The sequence below is a fragment of the Oncorhynchus kisutch genome, linkage group LG10, assembly GCF_002021735.2.
Source record: "Oncorhynchus kisutch isolate 150728-3 linkage group LG10, Okis_V2, whole genome shotgun sequence".
NCBI classification, from domain to species: domain Eukaryota; kingdom Metazoa; phylum Chordata; class Actinopteri; order Salmoniformes; family Salmonidae; genus Oncorhynchus; species Oncorhynchus kisutch.
The window spans coordinates 30,724,681-30,748,741 of NC_034183.2; the positions used below are offsets into that span (position 1 = coordinate 30,724,681).

The window sequence follows — 24,061 nt, forward strand, 5'->3', positions numbered from 1 at the left end:
AATCTAACTGCACTGTCCAATTTACAGTAGCTATTACAGTGAAAAAACATCATGCTATTGTTTGAGGAGAGTGCAACAACAACAAGAAACTTATCACGGCAACTGGTTTGATACATTCACCTCTGAAGGTAAATAATGTACTTACATTCAGTAATCTTGCTCTGATTTGTCATCCTAAGGGTCCCAGAGATAAAATGTAGCATAGTGTTGTTTGATCAAATACATTTTTATATTAAAATGTAGGAACTGGGTTCTACAGTTTGAACCCCTGCTGTATCTAATTCCCATGTCCATGCCTGGGATTTGTAGAAGGAAATTTCAATGCCAAAAACACTGTCTGTCAAGTCAAAGTCGTGCATTCTAAGAGCAAGTTGAGTCACAAGTTTTCAAGTCAAGTCTCAAGTCAAGTTTAAAAAAAAATCTATACATTCAACGACTTGTTGAACTAAAAACCTTTGTATATTTATTGAGGCTACTAGGGGGTTGCACAGCAATCATAAGGGCATGAAATCAGCAGAAGGTAAGGCAGGTTGACGTGCTGAGAGTGTAGATTTATTTACAGGTCTTGGTGATCCAATGGTGAAAGCGCTATATCATACAAAATATACAAGTAGGTTTACCAAATACACACGGGCAATATTCCGAAAGAATTAGCCTCCGTAACTGGCTTAACCTGTCCTATCTGAACGGACACAGGGAGAGGGCAAGGCTGTACAGCGTCCCATTGAGAAACCACATGGAATCTGTCTCGCAGGATCTCAAACAGGTACACCTATTGTACATAATATAAGCACTTGTTCCCCAGGACCATACAATTACCCTATTGGCAATTACAACCAATAAAAACTGGTTCTATAATGTAAAAATGTCTATGTGTTGCAAAAAACATTACGGGGGTGAAATGATGAAATGCTAGAAATGATTGTATTATTATATGTTGGGGCTCCCAGCGGTCTAGTGCAGCGGTCTAGGGCACTGCATCTCAGTGCAAGAGGCGTCACTATAGTACCTGCTTCAAATCCAGGCTGTATCACATCCAGACGTGATTGGGAGTCCCATAGGGCGGCGCACAATTGGCCCAGCGTTGTCCGGGTTTGGCCGGTGTAGGCCGTCATTGTAAATAAGAATTTGTTCTTAACTGACTTACATAGCTAAATAAAGGCTAAAATAAAATAAAACATGTAATATAGATTTACCACATAGGGCCTATGCTTTTAAACATGTAAAAGCAGCAGAAATCATTTCAACAAGAAAAAAAAGCACTCTTCACTGGCGTAAGTTTGGAGAGCGAAGTAAACAATGAATATTCTTGATCACCAAACCATTTTTGGAGCTGCATATTTATTTATTACAGCAATCCTCTCTCCCTACAATTTGACGTTTGCACTGGACTCAATCCTATAACCATACAGCAAATCAGCAATATGTTCACTAGTTCACCAGACCTGTGTTGATTGACAGTTTGCTGGTTCAATCAGAGTGCCGATTTCACTAGCCAATTTGTTGCAGTTTGTTTATGTTACAAGGGCAATGCTCCGGCTACTGTCTCTGGCTGCGTGTGGAGTAATCCACGTAGACTGTTCCACAAAATGAGTGGCAAAACAATGCAAACCTGGCCAGATAATTTCAAGTCATCAGTCTCAAGTCCAACTCAAGCCTCAAGTTATTTTATTGTCTATCAAGTCGAGTCTCAGGTCATCAAATTTGTCCACAAATTCTGATAATAACACAACTAAAACCATTCTACTCTCTTGTTTAAACAGTGCAGCACTCTAAAGATGACAGTAATTCAATAGGCACGGTGAGTCAGACTTTATCTGGATAGTCCAGAAAGTCCATCTGTAGATGCTGTAGAGCTGTTCATATTACTGTATCTGTTGATAAGCAACTGTTTGCTAGGGTCAAGTTTAGACTAAGGGTTAATCATGTTAGGGTTGGGACTAGGTTTAGGGTAAGGGTTCATTTTAGGGTTAGGGTTAAGGTTAGGTTTAGTAGATAGTTGAAATGTCACTGATAGTCTGTAGAGAATCTACAGATGGACTTTCTAAAATGTTTTACCGCATGGTGTATTAATCATGTTTTGTCAATAATTATGCAAATAATCCTCATGCTGAGCTGGGTTACTGGTGAGTAATTGGTATTTTGTGTATTATTTTGTATGTGTGTGTCACGTCCTGACCTTAGTTCCTTTTTAGTGTCTCTATTTTCTCTATTTTAGTTTGGTCAGGGCGTGAGTTGGGGTGGGCATTCTATGTTTTGGTGTTTGTGTTATATTGTGTTATATTTCTAGGTGTTTGGCCTGGTATGCCAATCAGAGGCAGCTATCATCATTGTCTCTGATTGAGAACCATACTTAGGCAGCCTGTTTTCCCACTATGGGTTGTGGGTAGTTGTTTCCTGTTTTGTGTTGTGTCACCTTGCAGGACTGTTTCGATTTTCGTTGTTTCACGTTTGTTATTTTGTGTTCAGTTGTAATAAATGTAACATGGACACGTACCACACTGCATTTTGGTCCGATCTTGACTACACTTCCTCAGAAGAAGAGGAGAATCGTTACAGAGTGTGTGTGGGAGAGCTGGTGTTAAAGTCAGATAAGTCACACATATGATTCATAAAGGTTAATATTAGCAAAGTGAAGAGCTTGCAGACAAACAAGATAGTAGCTAGGAAGGGAACAACGACCAGCGCACTGTAGTTCAAACAACACATCTGTTAACCTACACAAACATGTGTCTCAGTCCTACCTGTGCCACAGCTACATGTGTCTGTTGCTGCTGTTGCTGTAGTTGTTGCTGTAGCAGGTGAATCTGGTGGTGGACTGACAGGGGAGCACTGTTGAGCAGAGTACCCGACGACGGCAGCAGCATCCTGGGGGACGCCAGCAACAGAGAGGCCTCCTCTGGAACCTGCCATGGAGGAGAGAAGGTTAATGATGAATTGATGGATTGAGAGAGGGAGCCATCAATACAAGGAGAGAGAGAGGACAGAAGAGGTAAGGAGGAGATGGAGATAGTGCCTTCAGAAAGTATTTCCACACTTTTTCCACATTTTGTTGTGTTACAGGCTGCATTTTAAATGTTTGACTTTTTGTCACTGGCCTACACACAATACCCTATAATGTCAAAGTGGTATTATGTTTTTCAACTTAATTACAGATGAAAAGTTTTAATCTTGAGTCAATAGGTATTCAACCCCTTTGTTATGGCAAGCCTAAATAGGTTCAGGAGTAAACATTTGCTTAACAAGTCACATGGACTCTGTGTGCAATAATAGTGTTTAACATGATTTTTTTTGTGACTACCTCATCTCTGTACCCCACACATACAATTATCTGTAAGGTCCCTCATTCGAGCAGTGAATTTCAATCACAGATTCAACCACAAAGAACAGTGAGGTTTTCCAATGCCTCGCAAATATGGGCACCTATTGGTAGCAGACATTGAATATCCCTTTGAGCAGGGTGATGTTATTAATTACACTTTGGATGGTGTATCAATACACCCAGTCACTACAGAGATACAGGCGTCCTTCCTAACTCAGTTGCCGGAGAGAAAGGAAACCACTCAGGGATTTCACCATGAGGCCAATGGTGACTTTACAGAGTTTAATAAGTGTGATAGGAGAAAACTGAGGATGGATCAACAGCATTGTAATTAGTCCATAATATCCAGGCAAAAGAAGAAAATTTGGTTCAGTCTGCTTTCTACCAGACACTGGGAGATGAATTCCCTTTTCAGCAGGACAATAACCCCAAACACACTGCAGTTGCTTACCAAGAATACAGTGAATGTTCCTGAGTGGCCAAGTTACAGCTTTGACTTAAATCTGCTTGAAAATCTATGACAATACATGAAAATGGTTGTCTAGTAATGATCAACAAACAATTTGAAAGAGCTTAAAGAATTTTGAAAAGAATAATGGGCAAATATTGTCCAGATGTGCAAAGCACTTAGACTTTCCCAGTAAACTCACAGCTGTAATCACTTCCAAAGGTGATTTTAACATGTACTCAGGGCTGTGAATACTTACAGTATGTAAATGACATATTTCTGCATTTTATTGTCAATACATTTTGCTCACATTTAAAAACACATGTGTTCACTTTGTCATTATGTGGTATTGTGTGTAGATGGGTGAGAAAATAAAATATTGAATCCATTTTGAATTCAGGCTGTAACAATACAAAATGTGGAACAAGTCAAGTGGTATGAATACTTTCTGAAGGCACTGTCGACAAAAAGAAAGAAAGTCAGAGAGACATATTTATATATGTTCATATTCAATGTGTTCTTTGGCAGTGTGAGTGTACATTTCCCTAGCTTGGCTGAAGCGACCCATGTGACTCACAGCGCAGGGAGTGTTGTGACCACAGAGGTCTGGAAAGGAGGCTGTTTGTTAATGCAATATTTGCTTAGAAATTGTGCAATTGGTTCGATTGGTTTTCAAAATTTGAAAATCCAACCGTTGTGAAGGAAAGCTGAGTGTGGCTGTGCGTGTGGGTGATTGAGTAAGAAAGACACAGAGGAGAGCCAACCAGTGTTAGCCAGACTAACATTTCCCCTGGTGATAAGCAGAGCTTAAGGTAAAACAGAGGCATTGCTGAACAGGCCCTAAGAGAAAAAGAAAAAGCCCTGCTCGCTCATGCATCTACGTGTCAGACAGACAACCAAATATGTCACTACTGGAATAGTATTCACACGATAATTAATTGAAAAAGAAGAACAATAGCAGCTTGTATCTGTCAAAGGCCTGGAGGACTATATTGTTTTTCCTTGAATAGCAAAATCAATCTGTGTCAGAGAGAGAGTTGCATTTGTGTATGTGTGTGTCAGACAGAGATAATTGCATAGAATATGCATTTACTGAAGAATACACAGAGAGAGAGAGAGAGAGAGAGATTACATTTTGATGGACCTATTAGCACATCCTTGCTCAGGCCAATTGGAGAGAGAACTGCTTCAGAAATAAAATCATATGTTGTTAGATGTTTCCAAAGTACTGTTTCATGACACAACCCACATTTCCATCCATAGTTTTTATGCGAGTAAAGTCATACCGTAAAAAAAAAATCATGACAGCTGTGATGGAAACAGGAAGTTTCAGAATTTTTTTCTAAATGCTGACAAAGAATTTGTTCATTCGACATGGTGGGATATTTTTGTGTCGGTAAAATTACTCATGCGTGAAATGGCGGTGGAAATGCCTTTATGCTCAAATATTGATATAATAACCATCATATGGAAGTAAACTTGGAGTAACAAAATTATATGGTGTGTGGTCCTCCCACTATGACTTGGGAAAGCATGCGGTTTATTAGGCTACAGATAAAATGATTTATGATTAACTTCACAGGGTGGTGAATGTGTACAGTGATGAGCTTGATGCTCCTTTCCAATAAATATCAAGGGTCTTATTCTGGTGACGTGATCGATGTAGACTAGCCTACCCACACTGTATCTGTTGGCTCACAGATATCCACAGCAAGTGATTTTTATCCACAGCAAGTGGATAAGAGGGAGTTCCATAAAGGTGAACATCTATCCCTCTCAGTCAAGCAGAACTTTGCGAGGAGTCATGCTCCTCTGAGTCTGCAGGACAGATACAGTACGATGGGTAGTTGACAAGCTGCACTAACAAGAACACAGTAGAGGTTATTCAAGACCTTTCTTGTCACACATAGCACCTTTACACTGTTCCTTTATTCAGAAACAAATCAGTGGAGTTTTCCTGTATATTTGAGAAAGCAGAATCATTGTTATTCATCATGATATTTGGTATTTTGGATTTGGATTCCCATTAGCTGTTGTGAAAGCAGCAGCTACTCTTTCTGGGGTCCACACAAAACATGAAACATGACATAATACAGAACATTAATAGATAAGAACAGAACTACATACATTTAAAAATGGCACACATGGCCTACATATACACACACACACAATATTTAGGTCAAATAGGGGAGAGGCGTTGTGCCGTGAGGAGTTGCTTTATTGCTTTTTTAAAACCAGGTGTGCTGTTCATTTGAGCAATATGAGATGGAAGGGAGTTCCATGCAATAATGGCTCTATATAATACTGTACGTTTTCTTGAATTTGTTCAGGATTTGGGGACTGTGAAAAGACCCCTGGTGGCATGTCTGGTGGGGTAAGTCTGTGAGCTGTTGGCTAGAGCCACGTGCCAAGACCTGTAAGCACATTTCCTATTTAACACAACAGATTTTGTGACAAAACTATTGGAAGAGTTGAAAATACAGTTGAAAATGCGATGAAAACAAATTCAACTTTAGATTTTATTCGGGAACTTAGCATTTTGTGTGCACTAAGTCATCACACACTGATTTTTATCCACAGCAAGTCCGTTTGGTGAAAACACACCACTGGTGGGAAAATGCACACATTGTCCTCATGCAGATTTTTGAATACTGTATTAACATGAAAATGTGTTGCCAATTGTATGGAAACCTAGCTACAGACAACACAAAGAATGAGTTACAGGTCCAAGCTAGACAATTTTACAATACATAACGTATGGATAGTCACCATTATTCAGAGTGGTTGGGTTAAATGCAGAAGACACATTTCTATTGAATGCAGTCAGTTGTACAACTGACTAGGTATCCCCCTTTCCTTTCTATTACACTGCACAGATTCACTCTCTGAACAAACAGTTCACTCAATCCACTATGTTTGTTTAGAAGTCAGCAAATTACACCCCAAATGTATGTTCTGCCATCTGTCTTAGGTGCAGATACTGCGGCATCAACAATGGTCTCACACACACACACACACACACACACACACACACACACACACACACACACACACACACACACACACACACACACACACACACACACACACACACACACACACACACACACACACACGGCAGTCTCCCCTTGATCCAGGCCTCTGGTCTCTAATGGAGTTGATGAGTGATGGTGTGTCGCTGTCTGATCTACAGGTTAATCAGGACATTACCAGACAAGCTGTTTACTCTCAACTCTTGATGAACAGTGGATCTCTCTCTCTCTCTCTGTGTCTCTCTCTGTCTCTGTCTCTCTCTCTCTGTCTCTCTCTGTCTCTGCTTGTGTGTGTAGTGATTTCATCAAGTGTAGTACACTAGTAATGTGCGGGTCAGTTGTTTGTTTACCCGAACCTACGCAATTGCTAATAACCCATCAGCAACCGGCTGACTATATGTGATAAAGTGAAAATCTGAGGCCCTACCCCGACCCTAATCCACGAATAGGCCGATTGAAAATGCGCTGTACAGTCAGATGGCAGAACTAATTTTTGACAGGGAGAGCAAGATTAATTTGTCAAAGCCTAATTTAGATATGTTTCAGTTTAGAATTTCCAACATTTTGGTTGGCTATTTGTTAGTCAGCTTGTCTAAAATGAGATATATCCAATTTTATTTCTCACATGCGCCGAATACAACAGGTGTAGACTTTACAGTGAAATGCTTACTTACGAGTCCTTTCCCAACAATGAAGAGTTAAAAAGTAAGAACAATTATAAAACATTTGCAAAATTAAAAATGGAAATAGTAACACAGTCAGTGTCCCGATTTCAGTTATGTTACCATTACATTTAACCCATCTGAACAGTAGGCTACAGTTTGATGTCCCCGTCTTGTGACTCTCTAATATGTATAGCGCCTCACAATTATCACACATAATTTAGCTGGCACTGCTATGATCTTCTTTTGCCACTTAACAAAATCTTTCCCAAACATTACTGTTCTGGCCCTCCCCTCTCTTTAAACTCTCCATTTTGCAGCTTTTATCTTATTGAAATTAAATCCGACATTGTACTTTTTGCCTCAGTGGATCAACGTTAACTTTTTCTGCCCAAGTTTCCAAAAGCACTTGGCGATTGGTGTGTATTTGGCACGCATACAGACAGGCCCTGAAGTTTAGGCTTACACAGTAACGGCAGGCAAAAAATAATTAAAGAAAAACCTCAATGTAGCCTATAGATATAAATTGCACACAAATAATATATTTATGGATTTTTAATGCATTGTTTTCTTTTAATTCAACCCGCTGGATTTTGGGATTTAAATTCAACCCGCCCGCCACCCACCTTTCATCCACACAATATTTCATGACCCTAAACCTGCCTGCTCCACGGAAATAACTACAGGGATTGCGGGTTATGAGTCAACCCGTGCATCACTACAGTAAACATCTTTGTACTGTTTACTTTGGTAACTCTGGTTAAATAATTGTTTGCTTTACACATAATTTGTCAGAATAATTGTAATAGTTTGAAGATGAAAAGAATACCTCAGCCGCCAGCTGAAAGACTGGCTGTTTTTATGTACCAAGTATGTATGCATAGAGAACTGTCACTGGTATAATGGCAGTAGAATTGAAGAGGGAGTGAATATAATACATGAGCAACGGTTAGGGGCGCTGGGGAGGAAAGAGAGCGAGAGAGAGAAACCTGTCAGTTTCCATAAAGGTGAACATCTATCCCTCTCAGTCAAGCAGAAGTTTGCGACGAGTCATGCTCCTCTGAGTCTGCAGGACAGATACAGTACAATGGGTAGTTGACAAGCTGCACTAACAAGAACACAGTAGAGGTTATTCAAGACCTTTCTTGTCACACATAGCACCTTTACACCGTTCCTTTATTCAGAAACAATCAGTGGAGTTTTCCTGTATATTTGAGAAAGCAGAATCATGATATTTTGTATTTGTTTTTGGATTCCCATTAGCTGTTGTGAAAGCAGCAGCTACTCTTTCTGGGGTCCACACAAAACATGAAACATGACATAATACAGAACATTAATAGATAAGAACAGAACTACATACATTTAAAAATGGCACACATGGCCTACATATCCATACAAACAATTTTGAATTTCCAACACAATGTTTCTTATTAAAAAAAGAAGTAATGCAGTCAGTCTCTCCTCATCTCTAAGGCAAGAGTGACTGGCATGCATAGTATTTATATTGGCCCTCTGATTATAATGAAGAGCAAGACTTGCCACTCTGTTCTGGGCCAACTAGATATTTTTTGCAGCACATTAACAAGATAAGACAAAACTAGAGCTGGCAGGACTTGCTTTTTGGAGTGGGGTGTCAAAAAAGCAGAGCATCTCTTTATTAGGGACAGACCTCTCCCATCTTTACAACGATTGAATCTACAGTTGAAGTCGGAAGTTTACATACACTTAGGTTGGAGTCATTAAATCTAGTTTTTCAACCACTCTAGTTTTTCAACCAAACTATAGTTTTGGCAAGTCGGTTAGGACATCTACTTTGTGCATGACACAATACATTTTTCCAACAATGTTTTACAGACAGATTATTTCACGTATAATTAACTTTATCACAATTCCAGTGGGTCAGAAGTTTACATAAGTTGACTGGGCCTTTAAACAGCTTGGAAAATTCCAGAAAATTATGTCATGGCTTCATGAAGATTCTGATAGGCTAATTGACATCATTTGAGTACACTGGAGGTGTACCTGTGGATGTATTTCAAGGCCTACATTCAAACCCAGTGCCTCTTTGCTTGACATCATGGGAAAAATCAAAAGAAATCAGCCAAGACCTCAGAAAAAAAAAATGCAGACCTCCACAAGTCTGGTTCATCCTTAGGAGCAAATTCCAAATGCCTGAAGGTACCACGTTCATCTGCATAAACAATAGTACGCAAGTATAAACACATTGGGACCATGCAGCCGCCATACCTCTCAGGAAGGAGATGCGTTCTTGTCTCCCAGAGATTAATGTACTTTGGTGCGAAAAGTGCACATCAATCCCAGAACAACAGCAAAGGACCTTGTGAAGATGCTGGAGGAAACAGGTACAAATGTATCTATATCCACAGTAAAATGAGTCCTATATCGACATAACCTGAAAGGCTGCTCAGCAAGGAAGAAGCCACTGCTCCAAAACCGCCATAAAAAAGCCAGACTACGTTTTGCAACTGCACATGGGGACAAAAATCGTAATTTTTGGAGAAATGTCCTCCGGCCTGATGAAACAAAAATATAATTGTTTGGCCATAATGACCATCGTTATGTTTAGAGGAAAAAGGGGGAGGCTTGCAAGCCGATGAACACCATCCCAACAGTGAAGCACGGGAGTGGCAGCATCATGTTGTGGGTGTGCTTTGCTGCAGGAGGGACTGGTGCACTTCACAAAATAGATGGCATCATGAGGATGGAAAATTATGTGGATATACTGAAGCAATATCTCAAGACATCAGTCAGGAAGTTAAAGCTTAGTTGCAAATGGGTCTACCAAATGGACAATGACACCAAGCATACTTCCAAAGTTGTGGCAAAATGGCTTAAGGACAACAATGTCAAGATATTGGAGTGGCCATCACAAAGCCCTGACCTCAATCAACCTCAAGACAATTTGTTGGCAGAACTGAAAAAGTGTGTGCGAGCAAGGAGGCCTGAAAACCTGACTCCGTTACACCAGCTCTGTCAGGAGGAATGGGCCAAAATTCACCCAAGATATTGTGGGAAGCTTGTGGAAGGCTACCTGAAACTTTTGACCCAAGTAAAACAATTTAAAGACAATGCTACCAAATACTAATTGAGTGTATGTAAACTTCTGATCCGCTCGGAATGTGATGAAAGAAATAAAAGCTGAAACAAATCTATTCTCTCAACTATTATTCTGACATTTCACATTCTTAAAATAAAGTGGCGATCCTAACTGACCTATGACAGGGAATTCTTTACTAGGATTAAATATCAGGAATTGTGAAAAGCTAAGGTCTATGTGTGTATGTAAACCTCCGACTTCAACTGTATATGTTTTGACCATGAAAGTTTACAATCGAAGGATATGACATTTTGTCAGCCGGTGATTACCAAATAACTCACGGTCTCACGGTAATTTACCGTTAATTATGTTTAGGATCTCCTGGCTTCCACAGCCACTGATGCAGACTTTTGGAACATCTACATTTAAAAAAGTCTAATAAACCAATTTAATATAGCCTACACCATCATAATAAATACATTCTTTATTTCAAACAGGTCTAAAAAATATGATATGAAGAAAATGTAGTCTATTTCTGACTACATTTCATATTTCTGATATGCCTATGCCATATGGCTGTGGGCTACACTAGTTGTGATACAAACGTTGGGCTATATGTTGGGCTATATGTTTTGATTGTTAATACATTCCAAGGCTGCATGATGGGACTCCAATGATGATTTGAAAAAAGTCACAAGCTGCACACACTTCATCACTCTCATTCACAATTTTTTTTTACCCACTTTATCTCCTAAATTTTCGTTTTATCCAAATGTTAGTAGTTACTATCTTGTCTCATCGCTACAACTCCCGTACCGGCTTGGGAGAGATGATGGTCGAGAGCCATGTGTCCTCCGAAACACAACCCAACCAAGCCGCACTGCTTCTTACCACAGCACGCATCCAACCCGGAAGCCAGCCGCACCAATGTGTCAAACGAAACACCGAGCACTGCCCCCGATCCCAAATGAATACAACCACTTGTATTAAAAAACCTTTTAAAAGCAATGAGGCTGATTGTTTAGCTCAAAATGTTGATAAACTATTAGGCTATTATTTTCATGTAATAAGCGCAACAATGCACACACAGCAGTAGGCTATAAGAGTGAATGTTCCAAAATGCAATCAATTAGTGGAAAAACACTGTTCTCGAAAAGTGACAGCAAATGCGATTATACATGTAATGCTTTATCATAAAGGTGCATTTTTATGGTGAAATTTACCTTCCCCAAACGTGAAACTCACGCATAGCCTATGTATGCTAGTTAGGCTGTACACTGGCTATATAGCGGAATAATGTGCTTAATTTTCAGAAGATATTTGGCCACTTTAGTGATACAAACCTTATCAAAACATATAAACCTATAGGCTAGGATGCATTAGGTGTGCGAATATGATTTGATAACGTCACAAAAAAAAGGTATGCACTGTTTCTTGCCTTAATGCATGAACTGGGCATCATTCACAAGTGATAATACATAAGCTAATATTGTCACCCATCAGACTATTCTGAATTTAATGTTGTCTTTACATGCAGTAATTTGGAGTCAAATGTATGGACACCTACTCATTCAAGAGTGCTTCTTAATTTTTTGCTATTTTCTACATTGCAGAATAATAGAATAATAGTTAAAATTCAAAATTATTAAACAACACATATGGAATCATGTAGTATTCTTCAAATAACAGCCACCCTTTACCTTGATGACAGCTTTGCACACTCTTGGCATTACAGGCAACAGCCGCATCGAGCTAAAGGCTACAGCTGCCGCTTTCAAGGAGTGTGACAATAGTCCGGACGCTTATAAGAAATCCCGCTATGCCCTCAGACGAACCATCAAACAAACAAAACGTCAATACAGGATGAAGATTGAAATCCTACTACACCAGCTCTGACGCTCATCAGATGTGGCAGGGCTCGAAAACTATTACAGACTACAAAGAGAAACCCAGACGCGAGCTGCCCAGTGACGTGAGCCTACCAGACGAGCTAAATTCCTTTTATGCTCACTTCGAGGCAAGCAACATTGAAGCATGCACAAGAGCACCATCTTTTCTGGATGACTGTATGATGACGCTCTCGGTAGCCGATGTGAGCAAGATCATTAAACAGGTCAACATTCACAAAGCCGCTGGGCCTGATGGATTACCAGGCATGCGCGGACCAACTGGCAATTGTTTTCACTGACATTTTCAACCTCTCCCTGACCGAGCCTGTAATACTTACATATTTCAAGCAGACCACCACAGTCCCTGTGCCTAAGGAAGCGAAGGTAACCTGCCTAAATGATTACCGCCCCGTAGCACTCACGTCGGTAGCCATGAAGTGCTTTGAAAGGCTGGTCATGGCTCACATCAACAACATCCTCCCTGTAGAAAAGGCCCATGGATTTGGTGGAAGAATCCTTCAATTCATGGCCACTTGCTAAGCTGGGCCAGGGGCGCTTTAATTAGGTCTGGTGGAAATGTCCGACACATTAAAAGGAGGAAATCGCCATCACCCGATCTCGCTGCTTTCTCTTCCTTAATAACTCTGTCTAATCCATAAGTTCTGTGCGTCCATGAATTCACGTAAGTCCACAGAATCTGTTACCTTTCATCAGACTATTTACATTGACACCCCCTCCCCGTCCATTTGTTTTGTACACCGCTGCTACTCGCAGTTTATTTTCTATGCATAGTAATTTCACCCCTACCTACATGTACAAATTACCTCGATTAACCTGTACCCCAGCACATTGACAAGGTACCGGTACCCCCTGTATATAGCCTCGTTATTGTTATTTTATTGTGTTACTTTGTATTCTTTTTTACTTTAGTTTATCTGGTAAATATTTTCTTTACTGTTCTTGAACTACACTGTTGTTTAAGGGCTTGTTGTATTCTGCACATGTGACAAATAAAGTTTGATTTGATTTAAGACTACATATATAAATATTTCCATCTCTTTCCTGGGTAGATTCTCAGAGATAGACATAAACACTTGTGGTTTCAGGGTGGTTTGACTTAGTCTATGTCTTGGGGAGAAATGCATTAGACCTGTGGTTTTTGAACAAGGGCCCTCCAGCCTCTGTTGTTTAGCGAAATACCAACACATTCAGTCAAAGCACTCTGGACCACACACACTGAGAACAGCAAAGAGACCAATTTGCTGAATAAAACCCATTATAATTTTGCCTGAGGCTGTGCAATATCCCACGGGCATCAGGAGACAGACAGATGTGCACGTACATGCTCACACATAGATTCCAAGCAGTTATTACGAGCTAACAACAACACGCTAACAGGCCTACTGAATAGATTACCAAACTTTGTCTGATCCACCACCTCCCAAGTGTGTTTAACTCAATAGAAAGAGAAAACATCCGTCCTTTTGCAGAGAATGCTAAATGTGTTTACAGCAATCTAGCCCCAATTTGAGTGGAAACATAATTTGTTTTTATTATTTTAAGGTAAACAAATGAGGAGAATAACATGGGGTCTGAGTTTGTGTTCTGAGGAGAATTACAACTACAACTCCTTATATGGTCAAGAAGAAGAAAAACAAAACACTTCCCAAATACCCCTAATTATTTTTTAACATGGCCAATGTTACACGCTCCCTCCCTGCTCCCTTCCACCCTCTCTGCAGCATCTGTAGGCTACTTCTGCCCTTCAAAGGGGAGATCAGATGATTTGATGTGAGACAGTCATGGACATCACAGTACAAATTGAGGTTCCCTTCCAAGTTTCCACTCCTTCCTTTCAGAAAACACTGAAGTACTCTCATCTCCTTCCCTTCAGAGTGCACACTGCATGTTCCAATTCAAGTCTCCCTCCCTGGCTATGGGTGCCCTGAGGGCCCTTAAGTGCTGTGGCCCTCTGCCTTTCAGTCTGTGCCGAGAGAGAGCAAGAAAATCAGGGTTCTGGGGCTAGTGTTGTAGCAACAGATGGCAGTGTATATAAGGCAGTATGTGCATGTGTTTACTCCCCCCAGTCCCCTCAAATGTCCTTGGCAGCAGCAGTAATCTGCCCATCCTTCTCTCTGCCACCACATCCACCCAGCACCACAGCCCAACGGAGGGAGGAATGAGAAGAAAGAGAGAGGAAGTAATGGATCCCTGAGATAGAGAAGGAAGGCTGGCTCTCTCATCCTTTAACAGTGATTACTAGCTGCTCTCTGCTATTTATGCTATTCTGACAACCTGGATCCACCCACAGCACCAATAGCACACTCAGAGCTGTGTTTGAGTGTGTGTGGGAAACAGAGTGTGAGTGGCAGGAGCTAGGGGGTAGTGGAGTGGGACTAGGTAGGAGTGGATTAGGGGTTGGGTGAGGGATGTCAGTGGTGTGTGATAGTGGATCAAAGTCAGCTGCATACAGAGAACTAGGACTACAAGCTACTTTGAAGCAGGGAGGAAATAGCTAGGAAGTCAGCAACAAAGCACCTCTGAAGTGTCACTCCCTCCCATATTCCGGCAACTGTCCAGGACAGGAAAAGACCACTGGATAAAGGAATGGGCAGGCATGTGCACAGATAGGGCTTTACCTGTGAAGGGGGCATGCCACTTTTCCCTTCCAGCCTCCAAAGTGCCCTTTGTGGTGGTGGTATAATCCCTCCCCCATTTTTTTGTTGGTTTAATTAAAAAACAAAAAATGTAATTGTTGTTTGGAACCCACTGCCCGCAAGTCATTGCCAAGGTCGCTACCACACACCACGTCCGTTGGTTGCACCTGTTGATCTGCCCCGTACGCTAGCCCGGTTTCTAAACATGAATGGCTTGAGAGATGTGGTCACCAGTCGAGTGTGTGTAGCTAGCTACCTGGTATAAATATTAACATCAATATTCGGTCTGGTTGGCTGATACACAGCAGAGAGAGGCAGAAAGACAGAGGTAAATCACAATCAGTAAAATAAATCAAGCTAGCTAACTAGCAGATTTACATCAGCTGATAGCCCACCCTCTTTTCCCGATGTCAATCGTGTCTTTAAGAGGCACTGTAAGTAGCTTGCTTACAATTTGTGATGATGTTAACCTATGCAGCCGATAGTAGATCTGCACTATTGTCTAGGATTGACGTGTCCAACCGGTAATACACTCCTGTCCCCCATGGACCGGTTCGTCCATAAAGCATCCTCCATTCTCCACATCATCCTCAACTAGCTTTAAAGGCGGGCATTTGAAACACAATTTGGGGATTTTCTGACAATTTAGGATGTTGTAAACTGTATTACAGTTGTCTGTGTGTGTGCACTCAATCAAAACAACCCTACCCAGACACACACCTGTATCCCAGCTGAAAATAATTTCAGTTTCAATCCTGTTCTTCCCTGGCTAAACAAAACTAATGAGTGTGACCTTATAGCATCAATACTGCCTTTATACTGTGACAGGAGAGATGGTCTCTCACAAGTGAATCTGTAGGAGAGTGGATACAACTGGATCATATAGAACACACACACACACTTAAACAGTCACTGCCATTAGAGAACTCTCCTAAAATCCTTAGCCTGTTGAGTGTAAGGAGCAGTATTTTCATGTTTGGATGAAAAACGTACCCAAATTAAACTGCCTATTTCTCAGGCCCAGAAGCTAGAATGTGCCTATAATTGTCAGAACAGGATACAAAAAGTTTCCAAAACTGTCTCAATATTGTCTGTGAGTATAACAGAACTGATATTGCAGGCGAAAACCTGAGCAAAATAATCCTTTAAATAAACTTTTCCACACCCTAATTGTAGTCTAAGTTTCTCTTAGAGTAAAAACCTTATTGTAACAACAGTTTTGGAAGTAATACTGACGAGTTGTAACAAAATATAAGTGTATTTTTCACCCATTCATTTTCAGTTATTGAGACACAGTAGATCCTTGGGACCCAAAAGCATAATCAGTGCTCTAACTCCCCCTTGCGCTGGTCTGGAGCAATGAAGTAGTGACACAGGGTACGGTACTAAACCACAAATCACCTCTAAGTCCTGCAACATAATCGCAAAACGTTTAGTTGAGCAACCACTGTAATTGAAGTAGATACAGTGGGTCCTCATTTAAAAGTTGCATCATGCAGCAGCACAGTTTGTGGGATGCTGCGGTATGGTATGTGGGAATGCATTACGTCATAGGTTTTTAATGAAGCTAGTTTTGCTAGTTGCTAGTTTTTACAGATGGTCTTTCAACATATTCCCTAGAATAACCACAACTCCATGCCCACCGATGACAATCAGCAATTACCCATTTGGGGACAGTCTCCTTTCTATTTTATTCTGTTATATTCCATCATATTCATATTGTGAGGGGCTGGTGAATATAATCGTGTGATATTTGCTAAATTAACAAGTTCACTTTATTGACATGGGGCAGCCATAGCCTCAACAACTAGGCATATAGAACAGATAAATACATCTTAAAACATGCTATTTCAAATAAATTGTGCCATTTTTTTATGACCTCCTTCAACAAAATATGAATGGATTTCTTTGTGATTGTGCATATTAAATTGATTTATTAGACTGGTGTCTATTGATAGGATACTCGCTAAGTTCCACCAATTCAACTGTTAATATGCATATGGTGCAGCAGACCTTAATTGTGCTTTGAGGATGAAATGCTCAAAAAGATTTAGTATTGTATGATATTTATCTCAATGTACAGTAGGCCTACTGCTAGAGAGTAAAATACACCTTTTTAGGAAAATTCAGGGACAGGTGGGTTCAAGGATTTTTATGAAATTAAGTTATTTAAATGACATGGGGCAGTAGGCCTAAGAGTCCTGTTTACTGTAGCTGTCTTAACATAACTTACTTATTGGCCTAAAGGCCTATCTCAATATACAGTATATCAATCAATCATTCAATTTAACAAAATAACAAAGGGAGCCTTGAATAATGAATAAACCGCAACATGTCGACTAAAGCGATTAAATTCACGAATGCATGGGATTGTTTTTAATCTTGGCTTTACTAAAGAGATTATAACCTTTTTTGTTAGAACAGACTATATGGGATTGATTATAATTTTTTGGTAAATTATTATTGTATTTGTTGTGCTGTTGATACTGTTTGAAATTTAGCTGAATTAAATTGATTGAAACTTCTTTGGCATACTGGTTATTGTTCGGAATTTAGGATGACTCACGTGCCCAAAGTAAACTGCCTGTTACTCAGGCTGAGAAGCTAGGATATGCATATAATTGTTAGCATTGAATAGAAAACACTCTGAAGTTTTTAAAACTGTAAAAATAATGTCTGTGAGTATAACAGAATTCGCAGGTGTCTGTCATTAGATAAGTAGTCTTGAATGAGGTGTGTGCTCTTCGTTATTTATCTTCCCTATTGAACATACTATTCTCCATCTTAAATATGATTGTTTGTTTAGATATTAGAGTACCTGATGATTCATTAGAAACATCGTTTGACTTGTTTGGACGAACTTTACCGGTAACTTTTTGGATTTGTTTGTATGCATGTTGAACGAGTGGATTACTGAGATCATTGGCGCCAACTAAACTGACTTTTTTGGATATAAAGGAGACCTAGGCTACTAGACCTAGGCTACTAAAGTAAGGGATAAAGTGACTAGGCAACAGGATAGATAATAAACAGTAGTGGCAGCATATGTGATGAGTCAGAAGAGTTAGTGCAAAAAGGGTCAATGCAGATAGTCCGGTTAGCTATTTGGTTAAGTATTTAGCAGTCTTATGGCTTGGGGGAAGACGCTGTTCAGGGTCCTGCTGGTTTTAGACTTGGTGCAGTGCCCTGCAGTAGTAGAGAAAACACTCTATGACTTTGATGGCTAGAGTACCTCGGTGCCTCGGTGTCCATTTTTAAGGCCTTCTTCTGACACCGCTTGGTATAGAGGTCCTGGATGGCAGGATTTCGGCCCCAGTGATGTACTGGGCCGTAAGCACTACCCTTTGTAGCGCCTTGCGGTCGGTTGCCAAGCATTTGACATACAAAGTGGTGCTGCAGCAAGTCAACAAGCTCTCAATTGTGCAGATTTAGAACATTTTGGGGATCGGAGGGCCCATGCCAAATCTTTTCAGCCTCCTGAGGGTGAAGAGGCGTTGTCATGCCTTTTCATAACTGTTTGTGTGTGTGGACCATGTTAATTCTTTAGTGATGTATGCACCGAGGCACTTGAAGCTCTCGACCCGCTCTACTACAACCCCATCGATGTGAATGAGGGTGTGTTTTGCCCTCCAATTCTTGTCGTCCACGATCAGCTCCTTTGTCTTGCTGACATTAAGGCAGAGGTTGTTGTCCTGGCACCACACAATACTGAAGTATCTTTAATGATTATGTGGTGTGTGGAGTGATATACAGCCAGTTGTGCTGTCGTATCTGTAAAGTACTGTAAAATATATTTTTTAAATCTGTATTCTTTGGCTATTCTGTCCTCATGAATAAAGAAAGCACTGTGTGTCTGTCTGTGACATTAATATTGATGACTGTCTGATATTACTGGTCTGCTCAACACAGCACACCTCATGTATTATTAATGCAAAGGGGTCCATTCCCTTAGAGTTGTTTGTGCCTGTGGCCATGTTAAAATATGGTATCTGACACAGTGAGAAGGACACAGTGTTGTTGAAATGAGCAGAACACTGAACAAAAATATAAACGCAACATGCAATCATTTCCACGATTTTACTGAGTTACAGTTTATATAAGGAAATCAGTTAGTTAAACTCTATTAATTAGGCCCTATTCTATGGATTTCACATGACTGGGAATATAGATTTGCATCTGTTGGTCACAGATACCTTAAACAAGGTAGGGGTGTGGATCAGAAAACCAGTCAGTATCTGGTGTGACCACCATTTGTCTAATGCAGAGTCACACATCTCCTTCGCATAGAGTTGACCAGGCTGTTGATTGTGGCCTGTGGATTGTTGTCCCACTCCTCTTCAATGGCTGTGCGATGTTGCTGGATATTGGTGGGAACTGGAACAAGCTGTTGTACACGTCGATCCAGAGCATCCAAAACATGTGCAATGGGTGACATGTCTGGTGAAAATGCAGGCCATGGAAGAACTGGGACATTTTCAGCTTCCAGGAATTGTGTACAGATCCTTGTGAAATGGGGCTGTTTATCATTATGCTGAAACATGAGGTAATGAATGGCATGACAATGGGCCTCAGGATCTCATCACCATATTTCTGTGCATTTAAATTTCCATCAATAAAATGCAATTGATGTCCATATCTTATGCCTGCCTATGCCATAACTCCACTGCCCCAATGGTGCACTCTGTTCACAACGTTGCAGATGGCAGATGGTTCACAACGTAGATGCCGTCTGCCATCTACCCAGTACAGTTGAAACCAGGATTCATCCTTGAAGAGAGCACTTCTCCAGCGTGCCAGTGGCCATCGAAGGTGAGCTTGTGCCTACTGAAGTCAGGTATGATGCCGAACTGCAGTCAGGTCAAGACCCTGGTGAGGATGACGAGCATGCAGATGAGCTTCTCTGAGACGGTTTCTGACAGTTTATGCAGAAATTCTTCAGCTGTGCAAACCCACAGATTCATCAGCTGTTAGGGTGGCTCCTCAGACCATCCCGCAGGTGAAGAAGCTGGATGTGGAGGTCCTGGGCTGACATGGTTACACGTGGTCTGTGGTTGTGAGGCCGGTTGGACATACTGCCAAATATTCTAAAACAAGGCATATGGTAGATAAATGAACATTAAATTCTCTGGCAAAAGCTCTGGTGGACATTCCTGCAGTCAGCATGCCAATTGCATGCGCTCTCAAAACTTGAGACATCTGTGGCTTTGTGTTATGTGACAAAACTGCACATTTTAGAGTGGCCTTTTATTGTCCCCAGCACAATGTGCACCTCTGTAATGATCATGCTGCTTCTTGATATGCCAAATCTGTCCAGTGGAAGGATTATCTTGGCAAAGGAGAAATGCTCACTAACAGGGACGTAAAAAATGTGTTGACAAAATTTGAGAGAAATAAGCATTTTGTGCATATGGAACATTTCTGGAATCTTTTATTTCAGCTCATTGAAACATGGGACGAACACTTTACATGCGTTTATAATTTTTTCAGTATAATTCCATGCAGCGCTACAGGGAGAGTTTCTCCCGGACTCAACACTAACTTCTAGGACAGTAGTTCCCAAACTGTGGGGCGCGCCCCAGAGGGGTCATCGGGGGGGGGGGGGGGGGGGGGCTTTAAACTTACTCTTGAAAGTCATAATAGTAGAGTGCACAAGGTGAAATTTCGAAATTGGGTATTGCATCATCAGTTTGTCCCCGGTGTTCGCAAGAGCGATTTATATCTGGTCAGAAATGTCCAGATCAACTAGCCCATGTCAGCTAAGGTTTTTTTATGATGTTTCGTAAGCCCATAGATATTGTTGTCATTTTTTTGTCACTCAAATATCACATGAATATACGTGTGCGTGGGATGTTCCCCAATGCTGGAAGGGGGGCCCCGAATGAAAAAGTTTGGGAACCCTGTTCTAGGAGACAGAACTGTCCCATTTAGTGTTGGACTGATCATTCTGCTTTAATTAGCTTGGCCAAACTAAGTTGAGGGGTCTTTTTCTAATATGTGTGGGCCAATCATCTTCCTTAGATTTGAGATGTGGTTACAAGTCGAGGAAGAGCCGATCCAATCAGTGAAGACATCATTCATGACAGATTTTTACGACAGGGTTACACAAACGGGAGGAAAGGCCACAACAGCATGCTAGCACAGCAGCACCTTCAAACTATTTCTATATCTCTAATGTTTCTGTCACGACTTCCACCGAAGTCAGTCCCTCTCCTTGTTCGGGAGGCGTTCGGTGGTCGACGTCACCGGCTTTCTAGCCATCGCTGATCCACTTTACACACCTGTTTTCAATTCCCCAATTACATGTTCATTATTTAACCCTCTGTTTCCCCATGTATGTTTGTTGTATTGTGGTCCGTATTGTGGGTAATTGGTAATTCTCTTGTATTTTGATGACTTTGAGTAAAGTTACTTTTATTTACTCATCTCTGCTGTTCTGCACCTGACCTCCTCTGCACCAGCTACACACAGAACCTTACAGTTTCAGTGTTGTTAATGGATGTCAGGCTGAGTGGTTGTTTCACACTGAACACCCCATCTTCCTGATTCCTCAGCTATGAGGTGAAAACAATAATAAGCTTTGGAAAATTGAGAGACAGAGAGAGAAAGAGACAGAGAGAGAGAGACCCCCCCCCCCCCCCAGTATCTGAGTGAGCAGCAGCACCCCAGTTCCCGGCAGTAGAACATTTCGGAGCCCATTTGTTGGACAGTGTGTAAGCAGTACGCTCCATTAAAACACACCTGCAGGCATCTGAACAAGAAACAAGAGGCAACGAGATGAGTAGAAACAGACTGCACATCTCGAAACTGTTTGTTCTACAACCCACATCCAGATCACAGCAGAGTTCAAAGTTCAGGGACAGCACTAGTAGCATCTACAGTAAACAACCCAACAAAACCCACTCCAACACAAAAAGAGTGCAAAGCACAGTCTTGTCTGTAAACTCAATATCTTGTAAATAAGTGTCACTAGAAAACTAAAGAAGAAGATGAACAGCCACATTGATTGGTGTAAAAATGACATTTTCCCCTTTTAATTTTCTCACCTCTTAATTCAGGTGAATTAAGTTTCCATTTCATCTTCTTACCCCAGGGGACAGAGAATCTAAGGACTGTGTCTTTAATCCACAACACTAGTCTTGGCGTCTTGCAAGTTGTTCACATGATGTCATTGGATTGATTTTTGGCTGTGACGAAGAAGTGGTTGGAAGTAAAAGGCATTGTCAAATTAATGAGACCTGACAGGAGAAAATAGACCTTAAGGTCTTTGGCTCCTTTCCTTTCATGAGCTTTCAGAAAACCCACAGTGGATAAGTTATACACCCCCACACATACGTACATGCACAAACGCACACACAAACACACTGACTCAAGGGGGTGATCGAGGCCTTTCTTAACCCTCTGTTGTTGTAGTGATTTCACGCCATGTTGGTTCCAATCAGATCCATATAGAACACTCCGTCGCCATAACTCTGTCTTTAATAGGATTTAAGGATACACTTCACCTCACAGACCTCCATTTACCCCCTCTATAATAATACATGCTTCTGCAACTGACAACTAAGAGGTTCAGTAGAAATTTCTACCTGCAGCTTGAAGCAAAAATGCTGCATAAGCACATTTTAGGCCTATTTTTATGGTTGTTTGTGTTAACTAAGTGAAAACTATTGTCATTTACATTATGACATTTCAATGGAATGTTTATGTTACATGTTAACTACATGTACACTTTTGTAGCACTTTATAATAACACCACGTAATAAAGGATGTATAATGGATTGGTAAATAGTTTATTATGTATTAATCATTACTCCATTCATAAGACATTTAATATAGGTCCTTACAAACCATTTACTAATCATTAGTTAAGTTGAGTGACCAGTGAAATTCCTCACAAAAAGATGGACATGCCATTGGTAGACATTACAGCAGTACCTGATGCTCCTTAAGGTCTCAAAATAGCCTAAAACATATCAATGGTAAGATTATAAGCACACAATGAAGAATGCTAAAGGAAATAAATAAATGTATAACATTTTATTCACAAAAACTGTTGTGAAACAACTGTTGCAAGGATTTGACGAAGAGTTAATGTGAATGTTTTGGTAATGTTGTCGATGTCACGAACTCAAACTAATCATAAAACAGGGAAATGTTGCCTGCACACAACAGCTGGCCGGATCTAGTGAATTTTTGTTCCTTCATTACTACTAATATGTGATTGAGGTAGAAATGTTACATGTTTGATTTGCAGGTAGAAATGTTACATGTATAATCTTTAAATGCTTCCAGTGTTTCAGCAGATTATTTTCACACATGGCTTTGTTTGGTGGCACCATTACTGAGCCTCAAAACATGGTAACCTTTTAAAATGAAATGGGAGCGAAATAAAGTATTGGGCATTTCTGAAGAATATATTATTTTGTGTTTTTTTGCGTTGTTTGTAACTTATTTTGTACATAATATTTCTGCCACTGTCTCTTATGACCAAAAAGATTCTCTGGATATCAGAACAGCGATTACTCACATCGAACTGGACAAAGATTTTTTCTTTAATGATCAGATGCAAAGGATTTACTGCTGCTACCGGACCAGGCCCAAATCCCTGTAATTCAAATAAAATGAAATACACATGTTTAGCAGATGTTATTGCGGGTGTAGCAAAATGCTTGTGTTTCTAGCTCCAACAGTTCAGTAATATCTAACAATTCACAACAATACACACAATACACACAACCTAAAAGTAAAAGAATGGAATTAAGGATTATATAAATATTAGGATGAGCAATGACTGAGTGGCATAGAATAGACTACAATATATACATATGAGATGAGTAAAGCAAAAATATGTAAACATTATTAAAGTGACTAGTGTTCCATTATTAAAGTGGCCAGTGATTTCAAGTCTATGTATATCGGGCAGCAGTCTCTAATGTGCAGGGTTATGTAAACGGGTGGAAGTCGCCTAGTGTTAGCTATTTAACAGTCTGATGGCC

General features: G+C 40.5%; 1 protein-coding gene across 1 annotated transcript in view; it reads right to left on the minus strand.

Moving 5' to 3' along the window:
- The window catches only part of LOC109898048 (carboxyl-terminal PDZ ligand of neuronal nitric oxide synthase protein), a 231,587-nt gene that overhangs the window by 34,514 nt on the left and 173,012 nt on the right, over positions 1-24,061 (minus strand). Inside the window, exon 8 of the mRNA XM_020492806.2 lies at positions 2,745-2,906. Coding sequence (XP_020348395.1) covers positions 2,745-2,906 — 162 coding nt within the window. The remainder of the gene's footprint in view (positions 1-2,744; positions 2,907-24,061) is intronic.